The following is a 27,651-nucleotide window of genomic DNA, read 5'->3' as shown; positions in this document are numbered from 1 at the left end:
ACATACAGAGAGAGAGCGAGAGTGAGAGATAGGCCTACATACACAACATTTATTTATATATAAATATATATAGATACAAATATAAACAAATGTATTATATATATTTTATATATATATATATAGTACATATATATATAGTATATATATACACCCACCTACACATATTTATATATACATATACAAACACATGTCATACATAGATATATAATATATTTGTGTTTTTTTACACTAGCTTGAGACCTTTTCAACTGGGATGAAAGGTATATGCTACCCTCTGTTGGTTGCTCTATAGAACTGCATCCTATTCCGTACTGTAACGCTTATGAATCCAAGGCCATAAACTAAATACTCCAATGCGAGTAAACACTAGATGCATTAGTTTCATTGCACTGGTGATTCATCCAACGTAGTTTAAATATTCACTTAGACTCTAGAAAACGTATATTAAATCATGTTGACTCATTGAAAGAATGTACTACATTTGACTTTAGTTATAGTCCTACATACAATACAGTCAACATTTGTACGGAAGTCATAAAGATTATCGGTGGAAATTGTATTATACATTCATTAATACATCAAAACATATTTATAGAAATGTTTTTATTTTTCAATAAAATCAATAAAGATAATACTAGCACAGCAAAAAAAAAACGCAGAGACCAATTATAGAATCACATCACTTTAATGGTTAAGCAATAGAACCCATTTCGAACCAGCTTTAGGGTACGACTTTGATCACATGACAGAGAAACAAACACGTTTCCTAAGTGTGTTCCATGGGCTTTACTTCTGAAGACGTAAAGGCATGATCATGAATGTGGTATTCTTATCTGTGCAATGATTAATAATAAGGAATAATGATCTTTTACCAAAAATATTTCCTTTTTTTTTTTAATGTACCGTAAGCGCGTGTTTCCACCTCCACGGTCCAATGTGGACCAAATCAAGCAATAATCATCACGTTCTCCCACAATGAAGCAGTTAGTGTAAACTGTACCTATTCACGATTTCATATTCAATTCTGTTCCTAAAATATGTTGAACATTAGTACTCAAGTCTTTGAAAAAGAAAACTCCAAAACGTCACCTTAAAAACACTAACATGGAACTGAATATTCAGTAAAGAAAACTGATTATTATTATTATTTTTTAACAAAAAAACGGACTGCATTCGAAACAAAGACCTTAAAGCCACTGGTTGCTGAATCCTGTTATCAATATTAACAAAACCAAACGCATACACATCTAACGTGGACAACGTGTAAAATGGTCTTACTATAATGTCCCTAATTATGGCTTGTTATATTATCAAGCGCTCCCCAAATTAATCAAGAGAGATCGACAAAATGCTGTTTAGCAAGACGTTTTTCAACGCTCCAAGTGTGACCAAAGTGAATACCGGTCGGGGCTGGGGCAGAGTGGAAGAGTTGGCCCAGGGTCGACGTCGAGTCAAAACCTCTTTCGCCCACTTGGCGTGATGTGGCGTTTTCTATACCGTTCGGAATACAGACGTTGTAACAAGCAATGGACACCGGATGGGTAGGCGTGTGTAGTGTTAAATAGATTGGCAGGGAACTCAGCTAATATCCAGGGCAGTGGAACCCAAGCACGCGGCAGTCACTGAGCCAGGAAGCCCTCAGCAGTGAGCGTACACACAGACGCGCGCGCAAATGCACGCACGCACGCATTACGCACACGCACTCACTCAATCACCCACACGTTACCGACAGCCAACCGAGCAGAGCCAGAGCGACAAAAATACAAATATAAAACACTAGCAAAAAAAGACGGCCACATGGGGTGGGCTGTGTGTCCGAACATGGAGCTCACCCCAGCTTCACTTCTTGGTGCTGTTGCTTCGCCAGAGGAACATCTTGGCAATGGGGGACTTCTTCTTGGTCTTGTCTTTCTTAATGTCTAAGAGAGGGGGGCGGGGGGGAGAAGGGACAAAGTTACCACCAAGGAGAATAAAAACCCCATTGAACCGAGTTTGGTGAGATAAGACGTAATTTACGATGATACGTATTCCAAGTGGGGCAACGACATGGGAAACTTTGTTTAAACTTCATGAATACATTAAAACCACAACGGCTTTAGTCTTTTAGCCTGTTGACACAGTTCACGCGGCGCAACATTAATAACCCTTTTGCTGAAGTTCAATAAATCACCTCAATTTCAGCTCTGCATTGCGAGTCATGAATTGCAAATGAAGGCGACTCTGGCTCTGTTCTATCAGAGAGGTCAAATTAGCCAGACACATTATCCCATCCGGCTAATAGGAATGCCACTAACACACACACACACACACACACACACACACACACACACACACACACACACACACACACACACACACACACACACACACACACACACACACACACACACACACACACACACACACACACACAGGGAGGGAGTGAGGTGCAGGGACGTTTTTTTTGTTTGATGCTTTTCCCATTAGTAGCCGCTATATTAAAATGAGATGGAAACGCCGTGGCGCCCACCGACCAAGCACACACACGCGCACCACACACACACACACACACACACACACACACACACACGCACGCACGCACGCACGCGCACGCACACACACAGACGGCCACAGAATTCCATCTCCTTTCAATTAGAGAGCCTCCCTTTTAGGTCAGACAATGTCGGAATATTCTGAAATTTGCAATACATCTGCTTCCACACACGTCAGCTAGATTTTACCGAACCAATAGCAGGGCCCCTGTGAACGAATGCACATCCCCACACTCTGTGATCAGTTGTAGTTTGCTCATGGCTGTGAATCATAAGGCAGTGAGTTTGTATATAGCGGACCGTTACGAGGCCTTCAAAACCATTTCAAATATGTTTGTAAATGACAAAATATGTCATTAAAGGACTGTTAGCTTATAAACTCGGCCATCGCCCATGACACCACATGCATTATCAGGCGGGTGGGCCGTCCGGACCCTGCTGTTGGGGAAACACTGGTGGGGGAACTGAAGAGACTCACCCAAGTTCATCATCATCTGCTCCAGCTGCACGTCCTCGTCTTCCTCCCTGAGGGGTACAAAGAAGACGACAAGGTGACACCTCCAACATGCTGGCTGGGGACACAAGCAGCAGGGACTCGACTGATGGAAGCACAAGGGAGCCTTTCAGTACAATCAGACACTGCCTGCCGGACAGTTTGGGCCCATGGAGCCTTGGTAAAAAGCGAATCCCCGCCCGCGCCTAATGTAGTGCTGTGGAGTGGCCCGGTTCTCAGGATGGCTAACTGAGGGTTCTGTTATCGAAGCATGTCTCCGCAGAGAAATTCTAGTTAGGGCTGAATCAACCTGTGAGCCAGCACAGGCCTACCCCTGCTGCATATAGGTTCTAGATTAGAGGCTTACGCGTCTTACATGTTTCTCGTCCACCCTGCCCCATCTAACCCTGATTCTGTCGCTGGTTTGGTGTGTTGCTGTGATTGTTTCTGGACGCCTGGACAGCCCTGAAGGCTATCAGCCTGTTCATTGGTCAGCAGCACCCAATCACCATTGGCCATACTTTTTCATTTTTCTTCTAACCATCCCATAAAGGAGGGATCCCCCCCTTCTGCATCCTTGACAAGATTTCTTCCTGATTAATTAAGGGAGATGTATCTTGCCCTTTGCTGGGCAGGGGTGAGGGAGTTTGATAAATATGTGGCCTGTCAAGCCATTGGAGAATGTATCTGCCTTTCAGGTGCAGGGAGCCAGTAGGCGGGGCTGAGAGGGTCGTCAGCTGATGCAGTGCACCTGCACAGGTGTGGCCTGCAGGCTACCCAAGGTGTACAACATCCCCCTGATCTCTTATGGTTCGGTCCTTTAGGACTTGGTTGGTATAACATCCCCATGGCACACTTTTCATTCATCCCTACGCTACACTCAACATTGATTATTCTGATATTGTAGTATAATCTTCAGTCTTTTCTCAAATATATATCAAACGGGGCATTCCCATATTCCTGTATATGGCTGAGGGTAGGGATCTGTAATCGCATCATTGGCGAACACAGACTCTGCCAGCATTAGTCAACTGTAAAAATATATGTTTCAAATCAACACCATGTACAGTATACTGGCCACTGTAAAAATGCTTATTCAAATGCCCTTCTATGAACCTCATTCACACACACGTGATAAAGTTGATAGAATATCGCCTTAAGGAAACAGTAAACAAGCGGAACTCGATGTAACATAGGCTGCAGATTCCCAGATTCCTGGCAAAACCGCGTGTCTTGAGCCCGCCCACACTACGTGAAAATCAGAGCCGACTCCAGCCCCGATTGGGACTCTTTATCGGTAGGTTTGTTGCCTAGGGGGTAAGGACTTTTAGCAACATGAATCTGGATCACTGTAAAGGCTTCCACGACGACGCAACGCAAGGGGGTTTACGGAGCCATTCTGTCCTTGTGTCCACGGCAAGGGCCTCCCAAAAATTGTGACCTACGGTCAAGGCGACGCAGCAGCAAGGGCTGTGATTGGTCCTTTAACTAAAACCCGACATTGAGTTGCGTTGACGTGGAACCATAACTGAGCCTTGAGTCGCTTTGGATTAAAGGCCTCTGCTAGATGACTGAATAAGAGACCGGTCTATCTGTGCACCCACCTGAGTCGGTCCTCATCCAGGCTGTCCACGATGGCGCTCCTGTCGTTGACTATCTCCACCAGTTTAACCATGAGCTCCTGCTCTCTCTGCCGCTCCCACGACGTCTTTGCACTGTCTGCACACGGACAAACACCCGTGTGTTAGCTTAATCTCTCAGTGCTATCTATGCGCAGGTTGTTGTATTGTTTGACCACACACACACACACACAGACAGACAGACAGACAGACAGACAGACAGACAGACAGACAGACAGACAGACAGACAGACAGACAGACAGACAGACAGACAGACAGACAGACAGACAGACAGACAGACAGACAGACAGACAGACAGACAGACAGACAGACAGACAGACAGACAGACAGACAGACAGACAGACAGACAGACAGACAGACAGACAGACATCTTGACCTGGTTTAGCCATAAGACTTCTGAGCTCCTGTTCGACACTAGGCTGCTGTTCTTCCAGGTCCTGTGTTTTTGCTCTACACAAAACACACACACAAAAATAGACACACACACAAAAAAAATTAGATTATTTTGAGGAAATGCAAGTTTGGGAAATAGGAAAATTCACTTCCTTCTCCCACAGAATACTGGGCAATAGATCTTCAGTCTTAAACCTATTATGTGACTTGTGGAGCTCAGGTCCAGTGCAACCACAGTCTCCACCAACACGTCTTGTTGCCTCGTCTGAGAACCTGAGTACGTGGCGCGCCAGCACTGGTTGAGCGCTAGTGTGTGCATGATTTATTTTATTATTTTCAGGACTCACATGTAGACCAGCTCTGACTCTCGGCGCATGGCCACCTGCTTCTCCCTGATGAGGCTGAACCAGTCAACCATCACTTCATCCATGGCAGCGTCCTCTACTCCCTCTGAAACGGAACCACAACCCGGTTACTCTCACCCCTGGCCTGCCCGTCTTTATGGGGACCACAGAAGTGCGAGTGTGCGTGCGTGTGAAGTTGACCTTACCCTCCTCACTGCGGCGCAGTTTCTTCTCCAGCTCCACTCCTCGTTTCTCCAGCGCATTGAGGCCGTCTTCGATCTCCTGCAGCTCCTCCATGATCTTCTCCTTGGGGATGTAGTCGGGCTTCTTCTGATCACACACACAGTCACAGCAAATTTAGTCATTGATGTTTATTTTTTGCACGTTTCATGAAGATCCTGTACTAACATGACGTCGCTGACAAATCGCAGGAGACTCCTCGGCCTTGAGCAAACACACGCATATTAATTTTTCATGCATTGAATTTCCCGTCCTTTTTTAAACAATAGTTTATTGAGTCCTAGCCTGCTTCTACACGAATGTGAAGACTTATCTCACCTTTGTGGGCAATGGTTCTGGCCTGGGACCGTTGTCATTCGGAGCTCTGCTTCCATTCTTAAACCCTGGGAGAAGGTCAGACCAAAACACGAGTGAGAAGAAGCAAAGGAAGTGGGTTGTGGGAGGTGTTGGTGATGTGCCTGGGGAACAGAGACCGGCAGGACTCGGGGCTCACCGCTAGTGGCTGGATTAGGACCGGCCATGGAGGACACTGAAGCAGGAGACTTTCCTTCAGTGGAGGGCTTGTTAGGATCCGAGATTCTTGGTGGAAGATGCAGAGAGAAAAGGGGGCGAGACAAAAATGCAGTAGGGAACGATTATAAATAGAAAAGGAAATAGTAACACATATGGAATTGTGAACTAAAGATTGCACTTCGTTTGAGGAATTTAAACTGCTGCACACTCTCCTTCACCCGTCAAAGAAATGTTTTGATGCAAACCAGCTGCTGTGTATTTTTCCGGTCTAACCAGTAGGATACAATAACTAAGAACATCCCAGGCTCATCGAGGGACACAACACCCTCATTGTTATTTTTGGACACTTCAGGAGAGTGAACAGTTCCCAATGCTGCTGGATTTAGACACAAAATAAAATCCAAACAACCCAAAAACAAATCTTGCGTATGAATCACAATATCCTCATGAACTCAGCCTCCATGGCTCCGGCTCCTCCTCCCCCCACTTCCTCCTCCTCATCGTATCTCCATGACACTTTTTTTTTTTCCATGCAGAAAAGAAAAAAAGCCAGAGAGAAGGGGGTCACGTCGGTGGAGGGGCGAGCAGTGGCCATATGCCGCGCCGCGGAGCGCTTTACCCACGGTGCACCGCGGCCGAGGGGTTGACAAGGCGGCCGTAGGGGAGGGCTCGAACCCGGACGACAGATCGTGGCGGGGACATGTGGAGGATCAGCGGGCCGCGGCCCTGCTGGGCGGGCTCATGTCTGGCGAAGGGGGGGGGCGGGGGTGGGGCCCGCGGAAAATAATCACAACAAAAAAAAAGAAAAGGAAGGCGACACAGACACGTCCACTTGATGGATGATTAGGCTGTCAGCTCACACTGTTGAGCTGTTGAGCAGCCCTCCCCCCCCTCCCCCTTCCTCCCCTACCCTGCTAGTGAGACAAATGAGGCCGGGCTGTCTTACTTGGTATCCTTGGCGACTTGTTTGAGTTTAGACCTCCACTGGGCGGGGCCTTCGCTGCTCTCTGGTCCTGCTGGGGGAGGGACGGTGTGGGGGGGGGGGGGGGGTCGACAGCATTATGGTCACACATCCTCTGAAGAGAGTCTCTGGACATTGTAGTTATTGTATATTGTATAGTTAGTTGTATAATAATAATAATAATAAAGATGTAATAATTATGTAGAATCGTTATGCATATTGGCAAATCATGCACATTAACCAAATGACAGAATGTCACTTTGATAGCAACCAGCTGCTTGGGTTCGGAGATAGGAGTAATAAGAAGTCAAAGATTAGTAAAATAAAGTGAAGTGTATTCATAGTCCCTTTAACACAGGATGTCTGATTGTGGTTTACAACAGTAAAAGAGGACAGGATGCAACATGGTTCAGAGTCAGATAATCTGCCACTTTGTCTTTTGGTGCCAGAGAATACTGAAGCACCGACTACCAAAGAGGATGCACCACTCTCCAACGACAGAACGATGTCAGAGTGCCTGTTGTCGTCAGGCGCTACCTTGATTGCCCGGGGAGGAGGCGGCGGTCGCGGGCCCCGCGGGGGCCCTCTGTGGGGAGGGGTCGGCCTGCCATGGCCTGCTGCTGGCAGAGCTGCTTCTGTCCGGTGAGCGGTCCACGATTGGAGTCTGCAGGTCAGCCAGGATGGAGCTGCTCACCTTCAGCTTGACTCTCCCTCTGCTGGGCACCGGATCCTTTTTGGGTGTCTCCACCTCAGAGACCCTGATTGGAGATGTGGCGCATTACCTTCCATCACCAGAAGAGGGCAGCTCAAACACAAATCGCGGGTTGGCCACTTTAATACGCTAGGTAGGGAACTAAACTAGGGACGATCAACATAGGTGTAGCCACAAAACATGTGGTAGGTAGCCAGTGGTTTCATCTATTTGTGTCAAAGCAACAGCAATTGTCAATGTAAGTACCCTTATTTGGTTTAGTTTACTAGCAGTGCCCTGTTACATACAAGTAACAGACCCATAATTAGTCTGACGAGAGACACCTGTGTCTGTTCTACAACGATGCCTCTGTGAAAAGGGGAGTTCTAGTTAGGATAATATGGAGATGTTAAGGTTTCATATTAGACTAGATCTAGACAAAATTGTACCTGTACCAGTGTGTACCTGCATGTATGCACACAAACATACGCACACACACCTTTTAGAAGTCAATATCTTAAAAGGATGAAATTATTTATCACCGTCTCCAGTCGCATCTATTTTAACGTAAATCAAAACTCCATGTATATATATAAGATAACCCTAACCCTGGTGTGAAATCTAGCCGTCTCGAGTGTGCATGTGCATGCGTGTCCATCACTCACCGTTCTGTGTTCAGGGTTGGCTTGGTCTCCTTATTGTTGCTTTCCTTTACCAGCTTCCTAGAGATAAGAGCTGCTGCTTGGTTCTTGTTGCCGTCAGGGTTCCCCCCACTGACACCCCAACCCTTAGCGGCTCTACCCAGGCCTGGGTCTGCCCGCACATCACTTCCCTGATTGTTGACCGCCAACCATTTGTTCCCAGGGGACTCCTTGGTGGCTGCCTTAATGTCACTGCCTGCCGTAATTGCCCCTTCAGGTTCCTTCTGCAAGAACCTGTCCTTGGCCTGCTGGGTTCTCTGTGCCGACAGGGAGGACCGGGGAGCTGCAGTAGGCCTGCTGGGGTTGGGGGTCGTCTCCATGGGGAGATGGTTGATGGTGATCCTGACAGGGGTGGAGTCGATGGAAGTGTTGGTGGTCAGGGTGGGGATGGTACTGATGTTGCTCTTGAGGGGGGTGGTGCTAATGGTTGGGGTGGGGCTGATAGTTTTACTGATAGAAGTGTTATAGGTGGTGGTGTTGCCAAGTTTTTGAACACCGGGCTTGTTGGCTCCAGGGGTGGATTTGGTGATAAGTGCAGAGGTAGACGGTGGGGCTGCACTGACTGGCTTTTTTGTTATCCAGGAGGGGGCGGGACTTGGAGAGCTGGACCGTTGTGTCTTATTGGTTAAAGCAGAGGGGGATGGACTTGGAGAGCTGGACCGTTGTGTCTTATTGGCTAACGCAGAGGGGGATGGACTTGGAGAGCTGGACCGTTGTGCCTTATTGGCTAACGCAGAGGGGGATGGACTTGGAGAGCTGGACCGTTGTGTCTTATTGGCTAACGCAGAGGGGGAGGGACTTGGAGAGCTGGATGGTTGCACCTTACTGGGGCTCTTGAAGGGGGATGGACTTGGAGAGCTGGATGGTTGCGTCTTATTGTTTAACTGGGAGGAGACCAGACCTGGAGAGCTTGAAGGTGGTTTCTTTGTAGTTAGCCAGGAGGAATCAGAGCTGAAGGGAGCTGACGTGGATTCACTGGGTTCAGGGGTCTCAGAACGAGATTTATGATTGGATGAAGAGCCTTGTTGTAGCAAGTCCCGGAGTGGGGCGTTTGCTTTTAAAGTAGACCTGTGAGAAGATTGAACTCTTAGTTGAACCAAACATGGTTAGATGCAACAAAGAACAGGGAAACACACAAAATGAGTTGTTGCGTTCTGCACCAAGCAAAGGGAATTGCAAGGAATAGCAGTTCCCTGTGCTCGGTGATAAACACGACAATATCTTTTTTTGTTCAAATGACTGAATTGTAGGGAAGGGTCCTTACTTTGCACAGCTCCTATGATAGAGCTTCCCATCCACCATATGACGCTGTACCAGGTGAACGAGCTTGTTGCAGGACACACACTTATTACTCTGGGTCCCTGTTTGACGGAGCGATGGGTTCTCATGTGCTGCCTCCTTCTGACCCAGGCAGAAAAGAGACACAGAGAGAAGACGGATCCAGTCATCAAACAGGGCGCTTATGAACATTACTCAAATTGACGTTTGAATACTATTCAAAAGTTGGTATTGCTAGACCTGATTGTTGTAATTGCTAGACGTTATTGCTAGGCTGAATCGAGGGGTTTGGAGAATCTATTGACAAACCCTTTTTGATCCATTGAAGGTCCTTTAAATTGGAGGTGCATAGTCTTTGACATTTGAGGGACTTACCTGGGCTGCTGGGGACGGCCTCGCCGGCGAGGAGCCCCGGATGGTGACGGAGGAGGAGGGCGGCGGACCGTTCTTCACCTCAGGTTTGGAAGCGGGGAACGACTTAGCAACCACAGGCAGGTTCTTCTTCCCAGAGGGTTCGTTCTCCGAGATCTCCGCTGGTCGCTTGATACCAGCCAAACCACCAACTGCATGCACACACACGTAAATGCAGGCATTGGTTTCTACTCAGAGACCCTCAATGTGTCAATATGTGTACAATGCATTTGAACCCATAGACACATACAGTATAGAAAGAGAATGGGGTCAAGAGAGAGGGAGACTCACTCGGGGATCGTCCGTGAAAGTAGTTGTAGTACTGGGAGACGTAGGTGAGAATACTGAGGCGGTCGGGAACCTTGAGGGCCACCATGTCTTCTGCGTCCAGCAAGGCTGGGATACCCAACTCCTCCTCTGCAACTCTGAACGCCTGGAGGGGAAGTGAATGGTGTTAAATGACAGTAATTATGGACCACGGCGTGGCTCTATTGGGAGTGTTTACAACCACTCCCCCTGCTCTACTGGTCCATCAGGCAGTGGGCTAAAGGGTTAATGGTAAACCCATCGTTATCATTGGTTTCATGTGACCTTGGTTCACATTGAACCAATGATAGGTAATGGTTTCTATGCATATTAATTTCATATTATGAAAAATATATATTTCTTAGAATATAGTAGTAACCTAGTAATGGTAGTAGTACTATTTGACTGAGAAATGTATTAGTATTGGTATTACTAATTAGACCTTACCAGTTGATTGTTTTCAAAGACATCATTCTTCTTCAGGGAATCAAAATCTCTGCAAGATAAACACAGGAAATAGGAACAAAAAAACACTGATATGCATAAGTGATTGGTCCATACAGTTCCCTGAGCTGTTTTCACTTCAATGATTGCTAATTTCTCACTGTAATCTTCATATTTTTGCCAAAAAGTAGTGAATTCAATCATATTTAGTTGAGACAAAAAATATTTAATCTTTGCAATATGTTTATCAAGTTAATCAATACGATAAAACAAAAGAATGGCAACAGCAAACATGAAATGTGCCCTTAGGTTTATCACAAAGGACAGAAGCAGCCTACAACAGAAATGTTACCATTTTAGGAAAAGGTATTAATTGCAAATCACCATTATGATAAAAAAAAGCATGGCAATATAAAACATGAAATAAGCTCCAACAATATGATATAAACATGATGCATCCGTGTCCGTCTCATCCTGATGAGTAAGAGCAATGCTGGATGAAGTCTTGAAAACATTGACTCCTCAACTAATATCCGTCTTCTCATTTCGGTTGATGTTTTCTTCTATGTCAACACTAGATGGAGAGACACAAAAGAAAGAGAAAAATGTTAATGGTAGCTTAAATTGGCAGATAGTTATTATATAGTTAAATATGTAATATATAGTTATTAATTGTGTGTGTACTATATGCCATTAATCAATTGAGAGAGATACACAACACCTACAGTTCTGTTAGCTAGCAAAATATTGTAAGCTGGCTAGATATGAAGACGACTGACTTCATTACATAAAAAAAAGAAAAAAGTAATGAATGTTCAATAAACGAATCCATTTGATAACAAATGTATGCCAAAAATGTCAAAAGTAAATGAGAAACTCACCTGTCAGGGTTAGTTATTCTCTTGGTGAGTCACAACACTGTTGACCTTTGGAAGTGCACTCAACAGTAAACAACCACCAGACCATAAACATGTAGAAACTGTAGAAAATACAAATAAATAAAGAAACCCCCTAAAAGTACCAGAGAGACCGGAGGCATTTTGAAACTCGGGAAACCGAATCTGAAACCAACAGGACATTGGAAAAAAAAAACTGGAGGAGGATCGCCTGGATGGAATAACGATGGGAGCATCCCGATTGCAAAGATAAGGAAAAGGAACAACTGCGCAGGATACAAAAAAAGCTAGCTAAAAGTGAAGAATGTAATATTGTCTTCCTTAACACCAAGCGCGAGTAATGCTAACGTGGTCGTTATTTCCTAATAGATATGTCGCTTTTACTTTTAGACCAACCTACAACACGAACTTCGAATCAACTTTCTGTCACAATGACACTACACTTTGCATGTTTTAGACTGTCAATAACAATAGTTTTTAGTAAGGTAAGTTAACTTTATTTGTACCCGAGGGTAGATTTGGTTGCAGGTAGAAAGAAAGAATTGGCTGCTTACACACACACACGCAGACAACATTAACATCATCGACAGACAGAGACATAAAAGTGACAACAGTGCTCCAGACATAGTAGCAGTGGTAGTTAAATAAATGAAACCCTGGTGATGGCCCAAGTGAGGCCATACAAACCAGTTAGATATGTACATCATATATTTAACGAACATAAGTATTGGCTATGACGTTTACATCAACGCCGTTTTGTAGGAAAGTGAAGGAACAAAACAGTGGGGGATTACTCGGTTGAGGACTCGGTTGAAGTTTGAATCGACGGGTCCTCGCTTGGTACTCACATGAGATCTGGTCTGTGTTTGTGTATCATGGCGCAGAACGCCAGTCCGTCCCTGAACGACGTGGTCATGTTAGTGATGGACACATCCCGGTATCCGTTACATTGGTTCTTGCACCACTGCTGGAGACCTTTAACAGCCGACATCCCGAACTAAAACTATACTCGTGTGAGCTCAGTGGGGACCATGTAGCCATGCCCTCACCATGGACAGTATGAAGGAGGTTCCCGCGGCAGAACTGAAAGGGTTCCCGGCGTCCCCGATAAGTCAACTGCGTCCGGAAACCAGAAAGATTGGTGTGACAAATGAACATGGGGACGTCACCTGAAAAGGTTCGCGATGACGTCGTAGCATATGGGAGGAGTTCGGGAAGTACCGATACAATTCCATGTGGATTTTGTTGACTCTTCACTTGTTATTTATTTATCTGTAGTCTTCTTTGGGTGTGTGTGTGTGTGTGTGTGTGTGTGTGTGTGTGTGTGTGTGTGTGTGTGTGTGTGTGTGTGTGTGTGTGTGTGTGTGTGTGTGTGTGTGTGTGTGTGTCTGTCTGTCTGTCTGTCTGTCTGTCTGTCTGTCTGTCTGTCTGTCTGTCTGTCTTTGTGTGCGAGAATTTTTTTACAGAACCTGAACGCAAATGTTTTTTGTGTTTGTTTGTTTGAGAGATAGAGAGAGAGAGAGAGAGAGAGAGAGAGAGAGAGAGAGAGAGAGAGAGAGAGAGAGAGAGAGAGAGAGAGAGAGAGAGAGAGAGAGAGAGAGAGAGAGAGAGAGAGAGAGAGAGAGAGAGAGGGGGCGTGTAGCGGTGTGTTAAGGGAAACTGGATCACGTAGTTAAGGTGTGGCTGTGGTCCCAAAGGTAGCCAGCATAACCTGCTCTGTCCTGTCAAGAGAATTGAGGGATGATTCCATATGCCTGGAGCTAACGACCCAAATATGGCTCTTACCATATATGTAGGGACTCAAGGCCTTTAATTCATAACACTAAATGTCAAGTGCAGTGCTTATAAAAAATAGAAGCAATTCTACGTCCATAAGCCTAGTTGCTATCACAATGCCTCATTAGGAGTTCAATTGAAATGTATCGTGTTGTGCAAGCCTTTGCACAACTAGTGATACTAAAGTGCTGACTTGACTACTTAATTCTTGAGATGAACGTACAACATTCTAAGCAATGTGTTTGTGTTTAATTTTTAGGCAGAGGAATGCTTTTTTTCAACAGAATATCTTCCCTCTCTCTCTCTCTCTCTCTCTCTCTCTCTCTCTCTCTCTCTCTCTCTCTCTCTCTCTCTCTCTCTCTCTCTCTCTCTCTCTCTCTCTCTCTCTCTCTCTCTCTCTCTCTCTCTCTCTCTCTCTCTCTCTCTCTCTCTCTCTCTCTCTCTCTCTCTCTCTCTCTCTCTCTCTCTCTCTCTCTCTCTCTCTCTCTCTCTCTCTCTTACACACACACACACACACTTAATCCTTTCTAAATCCAGACAGGAAATGCTCCAGTCAGCAGGGCAGAATGCATCTGACAGAACCCTGCTGCTGTCCTCTATGCCGTCCAGCGTAGTCGGTCGTTAAATGATACATACGTCCCCCTGAGTCCTGCATCTGGAAACAGTTAGCCTGTGAACATTTGGTCCAAGCCAATGAAAACATGTCCACTGTGAGCTCAGATTATCAGTAGTGTGAAAAGCTCTGGCTCAAAGCTCTGGCTCCAGGTCGGCCCTCTCGGGAAACCAGGTCCAACATTTTTTTACTTTCACTTCGGAAAGTTTCAAAGACCAGGGCGATTGTGAAATACGTGTTTAGAAAACCATTTGAAGAACACAACTAAACAAGTTGAGACACAATTTGTAACTGCAAGGCTCAGCCAAACCCTCGCTTATCATTGTTATCATGCAGAAACAAACCCTCTGCCATCCCCCCACTGCTGGGGGCAGGGCAGGTAAGCAGAAGAGTTAAGCAGGCATAAAGTCATTTTTTAAATATTCAATTTAGTTATTATTGTCCGTTTTTTCCTTTCTACATTGAGTCTTCTTTCTGGTAAGACAATTTGATCCAGTGAAGTTTGTCATCTCAAGACTATTGTCAGGGGTGGTACCTCAAAGGTGGAATGAGTTTCCTGTAGTATATGAATCTGTAATCAGATAGATCCCTTCCCATCTAAAAACCAATCTCCTTGGAGATGAACTGACTTGTGTGCTTCTTTGCTATAGCACTCGTGTTAAAACCTTACAACTTCCCTTGACTGATATTCATTACCAGTAATGTGTACAAAACCCAAACCTGATAGAGCTACTCTATCAATTCATCCATGGTTTTAGGAACTTGGTCATTGATTTAGTTATCGTAGTTTCTCGAATATTGGTTGGATGTTGTCGTTGTTCCAAGCCTGACCTGTAAATTACTTTGAAGAAAGTTATACATTTCAATACATATCATCTATATTGAGGAAATCTGCATGCAGTTTATACGAATTGTTGAGGTAAGAAATATGAGAGTACCAGGAGAACGTTCAGTCAGAGTAATTAAGTCTTTATTAAAATAAACTCTTCTTTACAATTAAGCTGAACATCATGGGTTTGAAATCACTTAAAGCACAGTCATAATTTAAACATCCCAAACGATACAGCACATAAAAGCACAGCAACAGCAATACTAGCAGAGGTTTAAAATCAGCCATTCGATTGACAACATCAAGACAAATGACATTCTCGCATTGCATTCTGAATGTAATAAATCGTATGAAGCATACTGTATTTCTAGTTTCACATTTGTTAAATTATTACATACAAAGCCAGTTTGCTAAAGCTATGTCAGAACTTGGCAGCGGTCTACCAGCCATTACTTAAACAAATGCGTGTCAATCAAATGGCAAGGCAGCTCTTCAAAATCAGCAGGCCATCAGAAAGCCTTACATACCGCACTTCATCTTAAAGTTTCCTCATCTTGGGTGTCACTTTAAGGACAACGATTTAAAATAACTAAAAACGATTCCATTGCAGACTAACGGAGAATAAAAGAAGAACACGTCCTAGCCTCATTGTGTGTCATGCGTTGATGATACCTAAACTCTCCCCGTGACTCACAACCATCCATGACAAGCCACAAAACCATCCTGGTGAACTGGTCAAGAACTACCTCTTTTCATTTGGAACCATTGGAAGACAACAAAGAAAAGGTTAAGAAATCTATGCCATTTCAAAAAGGCATCTACATGCTGCAATTTAAAATCAGTGCAAAACAGGCTCATCCAGAAAATTATGCAATCCCTTTGTCATTCTAAGAGCCAATGTGTAAAACTATTAATACTCTCTTTGCTCTCGTTCCATGGTAAGGCGGGGGTGGGTGAATATGACACAACTCATTCAAACAAACGTATCCAATCACACTTATCTTCAATTGATTACAGGAATTGAGATTGCAGGCCTTTTTCAAACAAGGTATTTAAATCGGACGGAGATTTTGTTTGAAATCAATTAATTTAGGTTTCTTTAATTTTAAGATGTAGCCCAAAGTTATGGGCTACATCTTAAAAGACCGCCGGCTTGAAATGGTTTCACAGCAATTAACCCATTTGGTTTAAGCTCTGTTCCACTGCAAATGACTCAGATGTATTGTGCAAATATACATTAAATACATTTTCTCTGCAGACGTAAAATGCGAACAACAGTGAGGTTACATCCAGCTGATGGTGAAGTTCTGACTGAGGTTCAGACCTAGGTCGGATACCGTCAACACCTGCTGGGAAGAAAGCAAAACAAAAGAAAGCCAATCACTTCCCAGGTTCAGTAGAAACAAGGAAGTCTTTTCAACCTGAAAAGCTTTATTACGCAATTCAGAAGAAAGTTTTGTTCAAGCAACGTGGAATGATAACATTCAATAGATACACACCCTTAAGGAGCAATTAGGGTTTGGCATCTTGCTCAGAGATGCGGACAGGTATGCTGTGTGGACACTAGTGTTGAATCCAAACCCCTTTAAGCTGGGCAACGCTACACATCCTAGCCACAGACACGATGCGGGGGGGCCCTCCCCCCCGTTACTAACTCGGCCTCACCTGATTAGCTCTGTAGGTGAAAGCTGCGTCCTGGGAGTTGACCAGCACTCTGTCGGGCTCTGCCTTCACCCCGTAGAAGGAGGCAGACTCCACCGTTATGTAGGTGGCCTCCAGGTGGCTGCGGAGCACCTGGGACGTCATCACGTTCTGGAAGAACAAAACGAAAAAGAGTCACACCCTGATATCAAGCCTTATCGTCAACGTATTGCTCCGACCTTTGGACGCCGAAGCACAGTGAGTAAGATTGGAGATCAGCAATGTTTCATATTCACATGAATCATTTACTACTTTTATCCATTTGTAATGTACAACTCACTTTTTATCATTTAACTGACACTTTATCCACTTTCACTTTCCATTTCTGAGAGATAGAGGTCATTAAAGAGCAGGTAGGGGTTAGAAAATTGGGGTCAAGGATGACTACATGTAGACTGCAAGGCCGGCATTATGTTTTAATCTTTGGGCTCGAAGTCGAACCCCACTGTACTGAGAATGAGTACGAAACACGGAGGGCGAAGAGCAGCACAGCGAACCTGGGTGACATCGAAGACGATGTAAGCGTACTGGTTGGTCTCGTAGGTGTCGATGCTCTCCCCGTCATCCCAGAAGAGATCGCCACTGGCGGAGCCGTCCTCAGACAGAGCCGACACCAAGTGGAGAGGCTGACCACTGCTCACCCATAGTGTGATGTTGGGCCTCTACGCGCGCGCAAACACACACACACACACACACACACACACACACACACACACACACACACAATCAATTCCGGATAAGGTGACAAACATGCAGTTTCATTTCCGCCTTCGCAAGTCATGATGCCGTGCATGTTTCTGAACCGATTGCGGTCATTAAAATTTCTCTGCAATACTACAGCACCACACTCGCTTGGTGAACAACTCGAACAACACAGCCCCCAGGCAGCCTGATTACCTGCGTTGGTATGATGACGCCCTCCCTCAGGTGCAGGTTGATCTTGTCCAGAGGAGCTTGGAGTCGTAGCACCTCCCCCTTACTGGGCACAGAGTCGCCCTGGGAGAAGAGAGGGGGATGGAGCAGGAGGGTTTGAGAGCTCATTGTAAGTAGATGTGTACGAGTAAGGACATCAAAAAGAAGGGGATTCCCTTCATGACACCGTTAACGGCGCCGTTGTTCTCTGAGTGACGGTGGGAATGAGGGAGACTCACCGTGTAGTAGTCGTACCACAGGCCCGCCGGGAAATAGCCCACCACGTAGTCCACACCAGGATCCACTACCGGTGTCACCAGCAAACCCTTCCCCCACAGGAACTGCCTGTCGATACCGTACGTTTTCACGTCCCCGGGAAACCTGAGAGCAAAAGTGTGGGAAACATTTAACTTAAAATTGACATATTATTTCCATCCGGTGTGAGTGTGATTAGCCGTTACAAGCCGTTTAAAAAGTGTGCCTCTTCTGACATCGGAAGTGGGCGTGTCAACCTAGGTTCATGACTGATAGATGAGCAACGTTTGCTACAGTCCACTGGGTAGGCTGGCAGACTGATCTATCGAGCACACATCTAGGTGGACACGCCCACTCGTGATGGGAAACTTTGCACATATTCAAAACGGCTTGTAACGGCTAATCACACCCACACCTGGTGCTATAATATGTCACCTTTAAAAAGAAAGATTGATGATAATAATATTTGTAAGCGGCACTCACTCAAACATGAGCGGCCGTGCGACAGTGTGTCCCTGTACGTGTGCATGGTGGAAGAGTGTGTAGAGGATCGGGAAGAGAGAGTATCTCAGCAGCAGAGCCTGCCTCATGGCCGTCCTGGCAAGGGGGCTAAAGGCTGTCGGGTCCTGGGGCTGTAGGGACGGACACACACACACACACACACACACACACACACACACACACACACACACACACACACACACACACACACACACACACACACACACACACACACACACACACACACACACACACACACACGAGTTGCTCAACCCTCGTCCCCCATATAAAACGAGAGCATGTCGGAACAGATTTGCCGTCACACTGCCCGTATGGTGTGGATTTCCAGCTCTGCCTTTCGCCCACTTGCCTTCATGTCTATGCCGTTGTGGTTGCGTGTAAAGGGGTAAAAGGCCCCGAGCTGCGTCCAGCGGACGCACATCTCCTCCTGCGGCTCCTCCCCGAAGCCGCAGATGTCGGCTCCCACCAGGGGGATTCCCAGAAGGTTAAAGGTCATGATACCTGGAGGAAGAAAAAGAATAAAGCAGGTCGAGAAAACAGTGAGAAATAGGTCTATAAGTCTAGGGCTTGTACATTGTGACATCACATCACAACGAGTGTCTCCATTTTGGGAGCATTGGATGAGTCCTCTCAATATGGCGGAGTATCGAAAACAAAACATCCCATGATGCATTGTGATGGTCAAGCCCTGAAGAAGATGAAGGAGAATTCGTGGGATACATTTAAATGACGAAAACATAAGAGGGATCCGGACCTGCTATCGAGGCATACAAGTCTTTCCACTGGCTCCGGTTGTCTCCCAGCCAGTGACCGGAGTACATTCCCTGGCTAGGGAACGAGGAGCGCGAGATCACAAAGGGCCTCTTGCCCGCAATACGCTGCAGAGCACTGGGGAGCATAAAGGAAGGAAATGGAGGAAAATAAGTGTGGGTGAGATAACACAATGGATGGTTTGTTCACCCACACACACACACACACACAAACACGTGCACAAGAGAGTCGCAACAAATATGAATTCATTTTGGTGTGCGTTTGTCTGAGTTTGGACCTTGCAGAGGCCTTGGCCTCCATGAGTCCGTAGAGGCTGTGCACGTTGTAGTGCACGGAGATCTTCTGTTGTGCCGTCGCGCACAGAGTTTTAGATCTCAGCAAGCCCCCTAGGATACCTACGACAGATACATTAGATTAGATTCGATTAACTTTGATGTCCGTTCGTTTACACAGAAATTTGTCTTGCATTACACATCTCTTGAATCCTCATAGAAAGACATTAAGACAGCACATAAAAACATATACACAAACATTAGTCATAGAGTCCAAGAGTCCATACACACAGTGAAAGGCCATAGATGTCTCTGGGGTGTGTGAAATTATATTGGGAGTGTGTAGTGTGTTTGCATGCGAGATGTATGTGGAGTCTACTTTACTCTTCTTTGTTGGTTGAGCAATGATACGGAATCAGGGAGAAAAGAGATTAACACCCAACGGTTGTGTTTTATCAGGCATTTAGGGCATATTAACTTGCATGGCAGCATGCCTGCATTTGCTTCTACTCACCGGGTGTGTATGGAGGATCTTCAAGACTGCTGGAAGGACAGCCATTGGTCGAGCCATCCAGGAAGTTAGACGGCTCGTTCATGTCCTAGCAGAGGATTTGATGACCAAGCCGAGAACAGTTTAGAAACAGTACAGTATAAAACCCCCCTACATGATATCAGCCAACTCTAATCCCCCGTGCCCAGTACTCACGATCCACAGGCCGTCGAACGGGACCTTCTCGTGGAACCTCTTGAGGTTGTCGTACCACCACTCGTGGGTCACGTCCGAAGAGAAATCGGGATATGCCGTCAAACCGGGCCAAACCTGACCAAACAACAGAGCAAAGCAACTCATGGCAAACGTGTAGTGCCTTAAGGAAGGTACAAGACCTGCAGTTGGCCCCTAGGAGCTGCAACATGGCCACCGTCCTAGGCTACTACGAGAGGACGAGACAGGTAATTAAACAACGTCCCGGTAAATTGTAATAATTGCCCTCCCTACCAAACAAGCATCTGCTGGATGTAGAGTCGAGAGATATCTCAAAGAGGAGAGTGTCTCACCTTGCCAATGAGTGTGTTCCCATCGGAGTCATTGATAAAAACTCCTCTTTTCAACCCTTCATCATACGGCGAGTAGGAGCCTGCAGGCTCGGTACTGCTAATGCCCGGGTCCTGTTAGAAAAAACCCACATAAGTTATGATTGCGAAATAGGATGAAAAAGTAGAGTGGCAAAGTGGCAGAGATGGGGTTATTGTACCAGAATCATGACATAGCGCTGGCCGTGAAAGTGCAGATCTTTGACAAGTTCCGGCAGCGTGGAAAACCTTGAAGGGTCATAGGTGAAGTCCATGAATCGCTGCATGTAGTCAATGTCATTCCACTGGACATCCTGCCAGCCCAAACACAAACAGGATAGGAATGACTCACGGAATGACTGATTCGGGGATAAGGAGATCGAGACACACAAAATAAAAGAACACACCAATGCTGGTCTCGTGCCCGTTCATACCTGGGGTATGCCATAGTTTCTCATGCTCTTGACCACATCCCAGGTGGCGTTGCTGGAGTCGTAACCCCAGCGACAGAGATGGTAGCCTAAAGCCCAGTAGACGGGCATCGCTGGGCTGCCTGAGAAGGGAGATTAGGGTGGGACAAGGAAGAGGTGAGGATAAGGGAAGAGGAACACATCCGCAAGAAATGTGTTTTAAAGAATTGATTTATGTGGAGGTTATGCTATGAATCCCCACTTTACTGAATTAAACTATCCACATAAAACAAAAGATATGGAATATAAGAAATGTACAGTTATTTCAAGAGTTTTTCCTGCAGACCTGATGTGTGGTTTATTAGCTTTCCAATGTCAATCCCCGATAAAATGTACTTAAAAGAAATATTCAACATGCTTCTGCGTGGGTCGTCTGAATGTTACACGCACGCGTCAGGCCACAGCAATGTGACCAACAAGTTTTCAATTCATACCTACGAAATGTATCATCACATCAACGTACATTTGAAGGTGATTGATCAACCAACCATACAACACAATCTCTGCATAATGGTTTGCTTCACAAAAAGTCAGCCTTTTTTTTTTTTTCAAACAGTGACTGGTGAACACAAATCCTATGTTGTGTATAACTGTCACAAACTTTTCAAAAACAGGGGAATTACAAGCTTTCAGTGTATATTAGAGTCAAAGCTACTTTAGATTAGCTGTAACCTGCTACTGACATGTTATGCATGTTATGGACGCGACATCTAGGTGGACGCTGTCTCGCGCCTCTGATTTAATCAACATGTACGGGAGAGGGCTCCGCAATAACGTCCCGTACTCCAATGATGCTGCAGTCCCCTGGATGCATTGTCTATGTGCTGCAGCCGTAAACAAACCCTACCTATGACCTCCAGGTACTGTGAGACTACTGAACTAGGATCAGGTCCTAGGAACACGTAGAAATCCAGGATTCCCCCGATGGTGCGCCACGTGAGAGCGGGCGCAGGCTGGAGGGCCACGTCTGACGAAGCATCGGCAAGAAAAGAATTAGATCTTTTTTATAGCCAGTGGGTGATTTCATGTTACATAAACACATTCGTAACTGCAAGTTAACAGAAGCTGTACAAGCTTGATTACATTGAGACACTGTTCATTCGAATGAATTCAATAGCTAACTGAAACAGAGAGGCAAATGGGAACTGATTGACTCAAGCTCACGAGGTAGAGCGGCTTGACCTGTAACCGGAAGGTTGCTAGTTCAGGTGTCTTGCTCAGGGACACCACGACACTCACACTAGGAGGAGCCGGGGATTGAACTTCACCTGCGCTACCCCCTGATGCTTGACCCCATGCAACCCGCTTTAGAGTCTACAGAATAACTGATGTGAAAAAAACAGCAAGTCAATTTTAAACTTTTAAACTTCTGCTTTTTTCAGGTGATTCATCTTTTTTTAACTTTTGTCCCAGTGTGCACGAGTCATTTGACATGACTCAAAGGGTTCAAAACAACCAAGAGAGTGTAAAGAGAACACAGAGGCTTTATAAAAACCATATCACCCATGGCGTTGCTGTTCAGAAGGAAGAAACCATGAGCATCTCCGCCCTCCTCCATGGCCAGGTAGAAGGGATGCGCTCCGTACAGATTGGTCATTTCCTTTATGGGAGTCAAGAAGACAGGACAATATGTATCAGTGCCAAAGCCACCATGTGGTGGAAAATGGGGAAAGACTGAGGGAAGATTGTGAATAATATTCCCCTATTGTCTTGTCTGTCACCGTTCTAAACAAATAAGACGCAAGGTTAAGCTTTATTGGCCAGGTTTGCGTAAACAAACAAGGAATTTGACTTCGGCAACCATTTGCTCTCCCAGTACAACATTCACTAAAAAACATTAAAAATACTGTTAAGTAAACAGCATTACAAATTTACAAAACAATACACAACAATTCAAGAGATGGTAGAAATGGTGCAGTCAGTCAGTAAGTGATTAAGATTTAAATAAAAAATATAAATATATATATATATATACACGACGGTATATACACGGTCAGATTTAAGATTACAATATAAATATAAATACAGTGCAAGGCAGATCAGTGCAGAGGTAGTGTTAACAATATTTGAATTGTACGTTTGAGAGATATACATGAGGTATCACAATTGTTAATGGACCACTCGACCAGCTGGTCCACCTCCTGTCTGTAGGCAGACTCATCACCATCCTGTATCCAACCAATGACGGTGGTGTCATCTGCAAACTTGATGAGTTTTACGGACGGGTTCTTTGAGGTGCAGTCATTGGTGTAGAGGGAGAAGAGGACACACCCCTGTGGCGCGCCAGTGCTGATGGACCGGGTTTTGGATGTGGTGCTCCCCAGTCTGACATGCCGCTGCCTGTCAATCAGGAGGCTGATGATCCACTGACAGGTGGTGACAGGAACTGCAAAGTCTACAAACAGGATCCTGGCATGCGTCCTTGGGTAGTCGAGGTGGTGCAGGATGTATTGTAGTCCCATATCGACAGCATCATCCGCCGATCTGTTTGCCCTAAAGGCAAACTGCAGGGGGTCCAGCAGGGGTCCTGTTATGTCCTTCAGGTGGCTCAACACCAGTCTTTCGAAGGCTTTCATGACCACAGACGTCAGGGCGACCGGCCTGTAGTCATTAAGTCCTGTGATGGAGGGTTTTTTGGGGACTGGGATGACGGTGGAGCGTTTGAGGCAGGAGGGCACTACACACAGCTCCAGGGACCAGTTAAAGATCTGCGTGAAGATTGGCGCCGACTGTTCAGCACAGACTCGCAGGCAGGAGGGGGACACACCATCAGGTCCTGGAGCCTTCTTGATTTTACGGCTTCTGAAAGAGCCGGCACACATCCTTCTCGTGGATAGTTAGCGCAGGTGGGGGGACGGGGTTGGGTGTTGAGGGAAAACCTTTTGCGCGTGAGAGGGTGAGATGGTTGGTGCTTTTCAAAACCTGCAGTAAAAGTCGTTCAGGTCGTCAGCCAATCTGAGATTTTCTGCAGGGTGGAGGGGTGCCCTCTTGTAGTTTGTGATCTGTTGCAGGTCTTTCCAAACTGATGCAGGGTCGTGGGCTGAGAGGCTATTATTTTAATTTCTCACTGTAGCTTCTTTTGGGTACCTTGATCTCCTTGGTCAGATTGGTCCTGGCCTGCTTATATAGGTCCCGGTCCCCACTACTGTAGGCCTCCTCTTTTGCTCGACGCAGCCTCCTAAGATTATGAGTAAACCAAGGTTTGCTGTTGTTGTGATGTGCAGAAGGTCTTGGTTTGCACACGGATGTCCTCGCAAAAACTGATGTAAGAAGTTACAGTGTCAGTGAGCTCGTTGAGGTCTGTAGCTGCAGATTCAAAAACGCTCCAGTTGGTGCAGTCAAAACAAGCCTGCAACTCCAGCTTTGATTCCCTTGTCCATTTCTTTACAGTCTCTGCCACAGGTTTAGATGATTTTAGTTTTTGTCTGTAGGTTGGAATGAGATGAAGCAGACAGTGGTCGGAGAGACCTAGAGCTGCCCGGGAAACGGCACGGTAAGCATCCTTTAAAACAATGTAGCAATGGTCAAGTGTATTTTTGTCTCTGGTGGGAATCTTGATATGCTGTCTGTATTTAGGGAGTTCCTGGTTGAGTTTGGCGCCGTTAAAATCCCCAACAATGATGGCGAGAGAGTCCGGGTGTTTTTTCTCTGCGTCTGTTATCTGGTCGGCCAGCTGTTGCCGCGCGTCTGCTACGCAGGCCGACGGTGGTATGTAAACACCGACCATAACAAACGAGGAGCACTCCCGCGGAGAATAAAAGGGCTTGCAGTTTAAGAAGAGGGTCTCTAAGTGAGGACTGCACGTCTTTTTCAGCACCGTAACATCTGTACACCAAACGTCGTTTAAGTAGAAGCAGATTCCAGATTCCAATAAAATGAATATGAAGCGTAGAATCATCCTTCTCGGATTGGTCTAATATCAGTAAGGCAACTACACATAATTATAATGAAAATGCACACCTTGATATCCCCAAAATGATTATCTACATCTCGGAAAAGCAATTCAATCGTAGATTGCAGATTGTTTGTCGTTTTATTTGGCATTACATGACATGCATGCGTGCGTGCAGGCTTGGTCATTACCACGGGAGGCACGTCTCTGGCCCACATGGTGAGGGTGGTCCACTGGATGTTATGAAGGAAGGTGGAGCGGTGCTCCCCTAGGCCGTAGATAAATCTGCTGGGAAGGGAGCTGGAGAACTGGAGGAACTGATCCGCGTAGAAGAGCGGAGCCACGGTGGTGTTAAGACTGGAAAAAAAAAAAAAGGGGAAACTTTGGACTTATCATCAAAATATATATTATAAATAAATGTTATAACACACTATCCACACTTTCTCCGGATACTCCAGCGACGGACACACTCACAGTACTGTTCCTGTAGAGAGCCTCTTCACAATGAGACCAAACGGCTCTTTGGACAGCTCCACAGAGTAGGTTGGACTATCTGCCTTCGTAGTGGCATTTGGGACAGTAATGGGCACCTCAAATCTCGAGTTAGAGGGGTCAGTAATCTAGATATGAAAGAAGCACATGTGAAACAATAATGTCTGTCACTGGAAAAACAGGAGCCACATATTAAGAGATATTAACTAGATTACTCCTATTGATCATTTCATGACCCTTTGTCCAAAGTGACACATACATTGTTACTTTGCAGAGATACATGTCAATGGGGAGCAGGCTGTGGTATTGGGACTTTATTTGGGATGCCTATGATGCCTAGGTGGACTGGGGGCATTGAAGTTTGAACCCATAACCTTTCAGCTGGGACGCTGAAAGGTTCCACTGGCCTATCCCATAGAAAAAAAATCGTGTTAGTTTATAGTTTGCAGCTCCACGCACCCGAACCCGCAACCTTGTGTTTGTTTCATGTCGTATCTCCAGGTGAAGAGTCATGATGTCTCCTGGGTAGTAGGTCTTGGTGTCCCTCACCAACCTGCCTTCTTCTCCGAGAGCTGTGTCGTTTACCGAAACCAATGAGTATGAACCAAACCCCTCGGGGTAGAAACACCAAGGGATGCCGTGTCTGCCTGACGGGGATGAAGAGGAAGAAGAGGTGGAGGAAGATGACACCGGAATGAAGCAGCAGCCCCTGGCCTCACACATCTCTCTGGTCACGACCGCACGACTCTCAGGATAACAGTCGAACCTCCAGGATTCAGCGATTACTGCACATGCCTGAGGATTCGGGACAGTCACTGAAAGAATCTGCTCCTTTGATCCTTGTGCGTCTGTCCTATTAGTAGAGCTGGGGGTTGGAGGCTTGTGTGGTTGATCGCTGGGGACATTGTGTAGCCAGAACATTGTGGCCAGGAGCCAGCCAGCACAGAGCACGAGCAGCAAAGAGCCCAGCACAAGGAGGCCGGTCGTAGCCGAGCATGCCGGCCTCGGTGGGATCAGGGGACGCTCACACTCTTCAGGGTCCCTTTCCTTTAGACACGATCAAAACAACACACAAACATGTCAAGTAATTAGTTACAATAAATCCTCGGCTAGTCTAATTGTCAATTTGGCAAACGAGAAGTAGCTTAGGATTGTAATTGATCAGACCAATAGTTAAATGATATTGTTGTTAACTCACCGATTCGTTTTCCTGAGTGAGAGCAGATCCCCCCAACAAAGCTGCATTAGAAAACCGCACATTTTCAGGGTCCAAGCGCTTGTATGAGACCATTGTAAAAGGGTTAGCCTCAACTGATTTGCTTCAGTCTTGTTGTAGATCCATTTGTTGTTCAATAAAAAAGAGGAATAGAAAGTATGAACACAGTTAGAGTTTTACACAAAGACCCGAGAACGGAGATCCTCTATATTTGTAAGTGGTGGGAGGTATTGGCTAACATGCATCAGCTGAGATGTAGCTTCGAACGAATTGCCAAGAATACCTCTCTCTAATGGTCAAAAGTGTACTTTTACAATGTTATTACCTTTCAGATTGGAATTGGAGTCTACTGGCCAAGCAATGTCTCTATTATTTCAACATTTTTTTACCTGCCGAGTTGTCAAATATATCTGCCTTTAGCTGGTGGCTGGTACATTTTGGACCCTGATCGATTAAATTCAACTGTCTTGAGGTTAGCGTCAATGACAGTAGCAATGGCTGTGTTGTTAGCTAACGCTATCAACACGGTTGTTTAGAATACGTACCAAACATTGTCATGGCTGATTTTTTAAATATTCAACATGCAAATCAACATACTATCAGATTTACCGTATTTTAACCTAGAAACTTGAGTTTAATAGCTGGCCATTGCGCTGTCGGTTTCACACGCCATCGTGTGTTTACTTTTCCGGCGCGTTCAAGAACACTCGTATTTTTGCATTTTACTGCTATGTCGACCAACATGGTGAATTTCCTCATTTAACCAAACTAAATCCTAAAATAACGTCATTTTGGTGTTTCACCTGAAATAGTGGGTCACATAATCGTATACATTTAACCTGGCCCAAATCTTAAATTAAATGAACAAAGTTTTTCAAACGTAATGTAAATATGAACTCAAATGGCCCCCTATAGGTTAAAAACCTGCCATTGCATCTTTTTTCGTTAATGTGTGTTACCAGTGACCTTGGGTTGCCTCCAGGTAACATCAACCACACTGTCTGGCTATGATATATA

General features: G+C 45.5%; 2 protein-coding genes across 9 annotated transcripts; both read right to left on the bottom strand.

Annotated features, from left to right (window-relative positions):
- Window positions 1-666: 666 nt before the first annotated feature.
- Window positions 667-13,124, bottom strand: micall2b (mical-like 2b). 4 transcript variants are annotated; one of them, XM_030351813.1, is made up of 16 exons: window positions 12,691-13,124; window positions 10,950-10,998; window positions 10,488-10,629; window positions 10,161-10,348; window positions 9,772-9,908; window positions 8,472-9,575; window positions 7,653-7,873; window positions 7,101-7,170; window positions 6,135-6,220; window positions 5,960-6,024; window positions 5,608-5,728; window positions 5,405-5,507; window positions 5,041-5,114; window positions 4,629-4,743; window positions 3,010-3,056; window positions 667-1,919 (listed from the first exon to the last, which is right to left on the bottom strand). In XM_030351813.1, the coding sequence occupies exons 1-16, from the start codon at window positions 12,831-12,833 to the stop codon at window positions 1,840-1,842; spliced, it is 2,745 nt and encodes a 914-aa protein (XP_030207673.1). In that variant the 5' UTR covers window positions 12,834-13,124; the 3' UTR covers window positions 667-1,839. The 4 variants fall into 4 exon arrangements, with proteins under 4 accessions (XP_030207673.1, XP_030207671.1, XP_030207672.1 ...); XM_030351811.1 differs by having other exon boundaries at window positions 5,608-5,731; window positions 7,101-7,167; window positions 12,691-13,122; XM_030351812.1 differs by having other exon boundaries at window positions 5,608-5,731; window positions 9,772-9,905; window positions 12,691-13,122.
- A 2,055-nt stretch (window positions 13,125-15,179) lies between these two features.
- On the bottom strand, window positions 15,180-27,461 carry gaa2 (alpha glucosidase 2). 5 transcript variants are annotated; one of them, XM_030351673.1, is made up of 21 exons: window positions 27,244-27,461; window positions 26,617-26,744; window positions 25,878-26,465; window positions 25,401-25,546; window positions 25,118-25,283; window positions 22,538-22,634; window positions 21,882-22,001; window positions 20,999-21,117; window positions 20,747-20,878; window positions 20,550-20,660; window positions 20,200-20,313; window positions 20,008-20,092; window positions 19,499-19,616; window positions 19,205-19,338; window positions 18,800-18,951; window positions 18,412-18,560; window positions 17,913-18,054; window positions 17,659-17,757; window positions 17,259-17,423; window positions 16,726-16,872; window positions 15,180-16,409 (listed from the first exon to the last, which is right to left on the bottom strand). In XM_030351673.1, exons 2-21 carry the CDS (start codon window positions 26,707-26,709, stop codon window positions 16,344-16,346), a joined length of 2,943 nt encoding a protein of 980 aa, XP_030207533.1. In that variant the 5' UTR covers window positions 26,710-26,744; window positions 27,244-27,461; the 3' UTR covers window positions 15,180-16,343. The 5 variants fall into 5 exon arrangements, with proteins under 5 accessions (XP_030207533.1, XP_030207537.1, XP_030207534.1 ...); XM_030351677.1 differs by having other exon boundaries at window positions 15,180-16,406; XM_030351674.1 differs by having other exon boundaries at window positions 26,960-27,436.
- Window positions 27,462-27,651: the final 190 nt, after the last annotated feature.

Source organism: Gadus morhua, chromosome 3 (genome assembly GCF_902167405.1).
Source record: "Gadus morhua chromosome 3, gadMor3.0, whole genome shotgun sequence".
NCBI classification, from domain to species: domain Eukaryota; kingdom Metazoa; phylum Chordata; class Actinopteri; order Gadiformes; family Gadidae; genus Gadus; species Gadus morhua.
The sequence above is the reverse complement of the archived record's forward strand: the minus strand, read 5'-3'. Positions and strand labels throughout refer to the sequence as shown.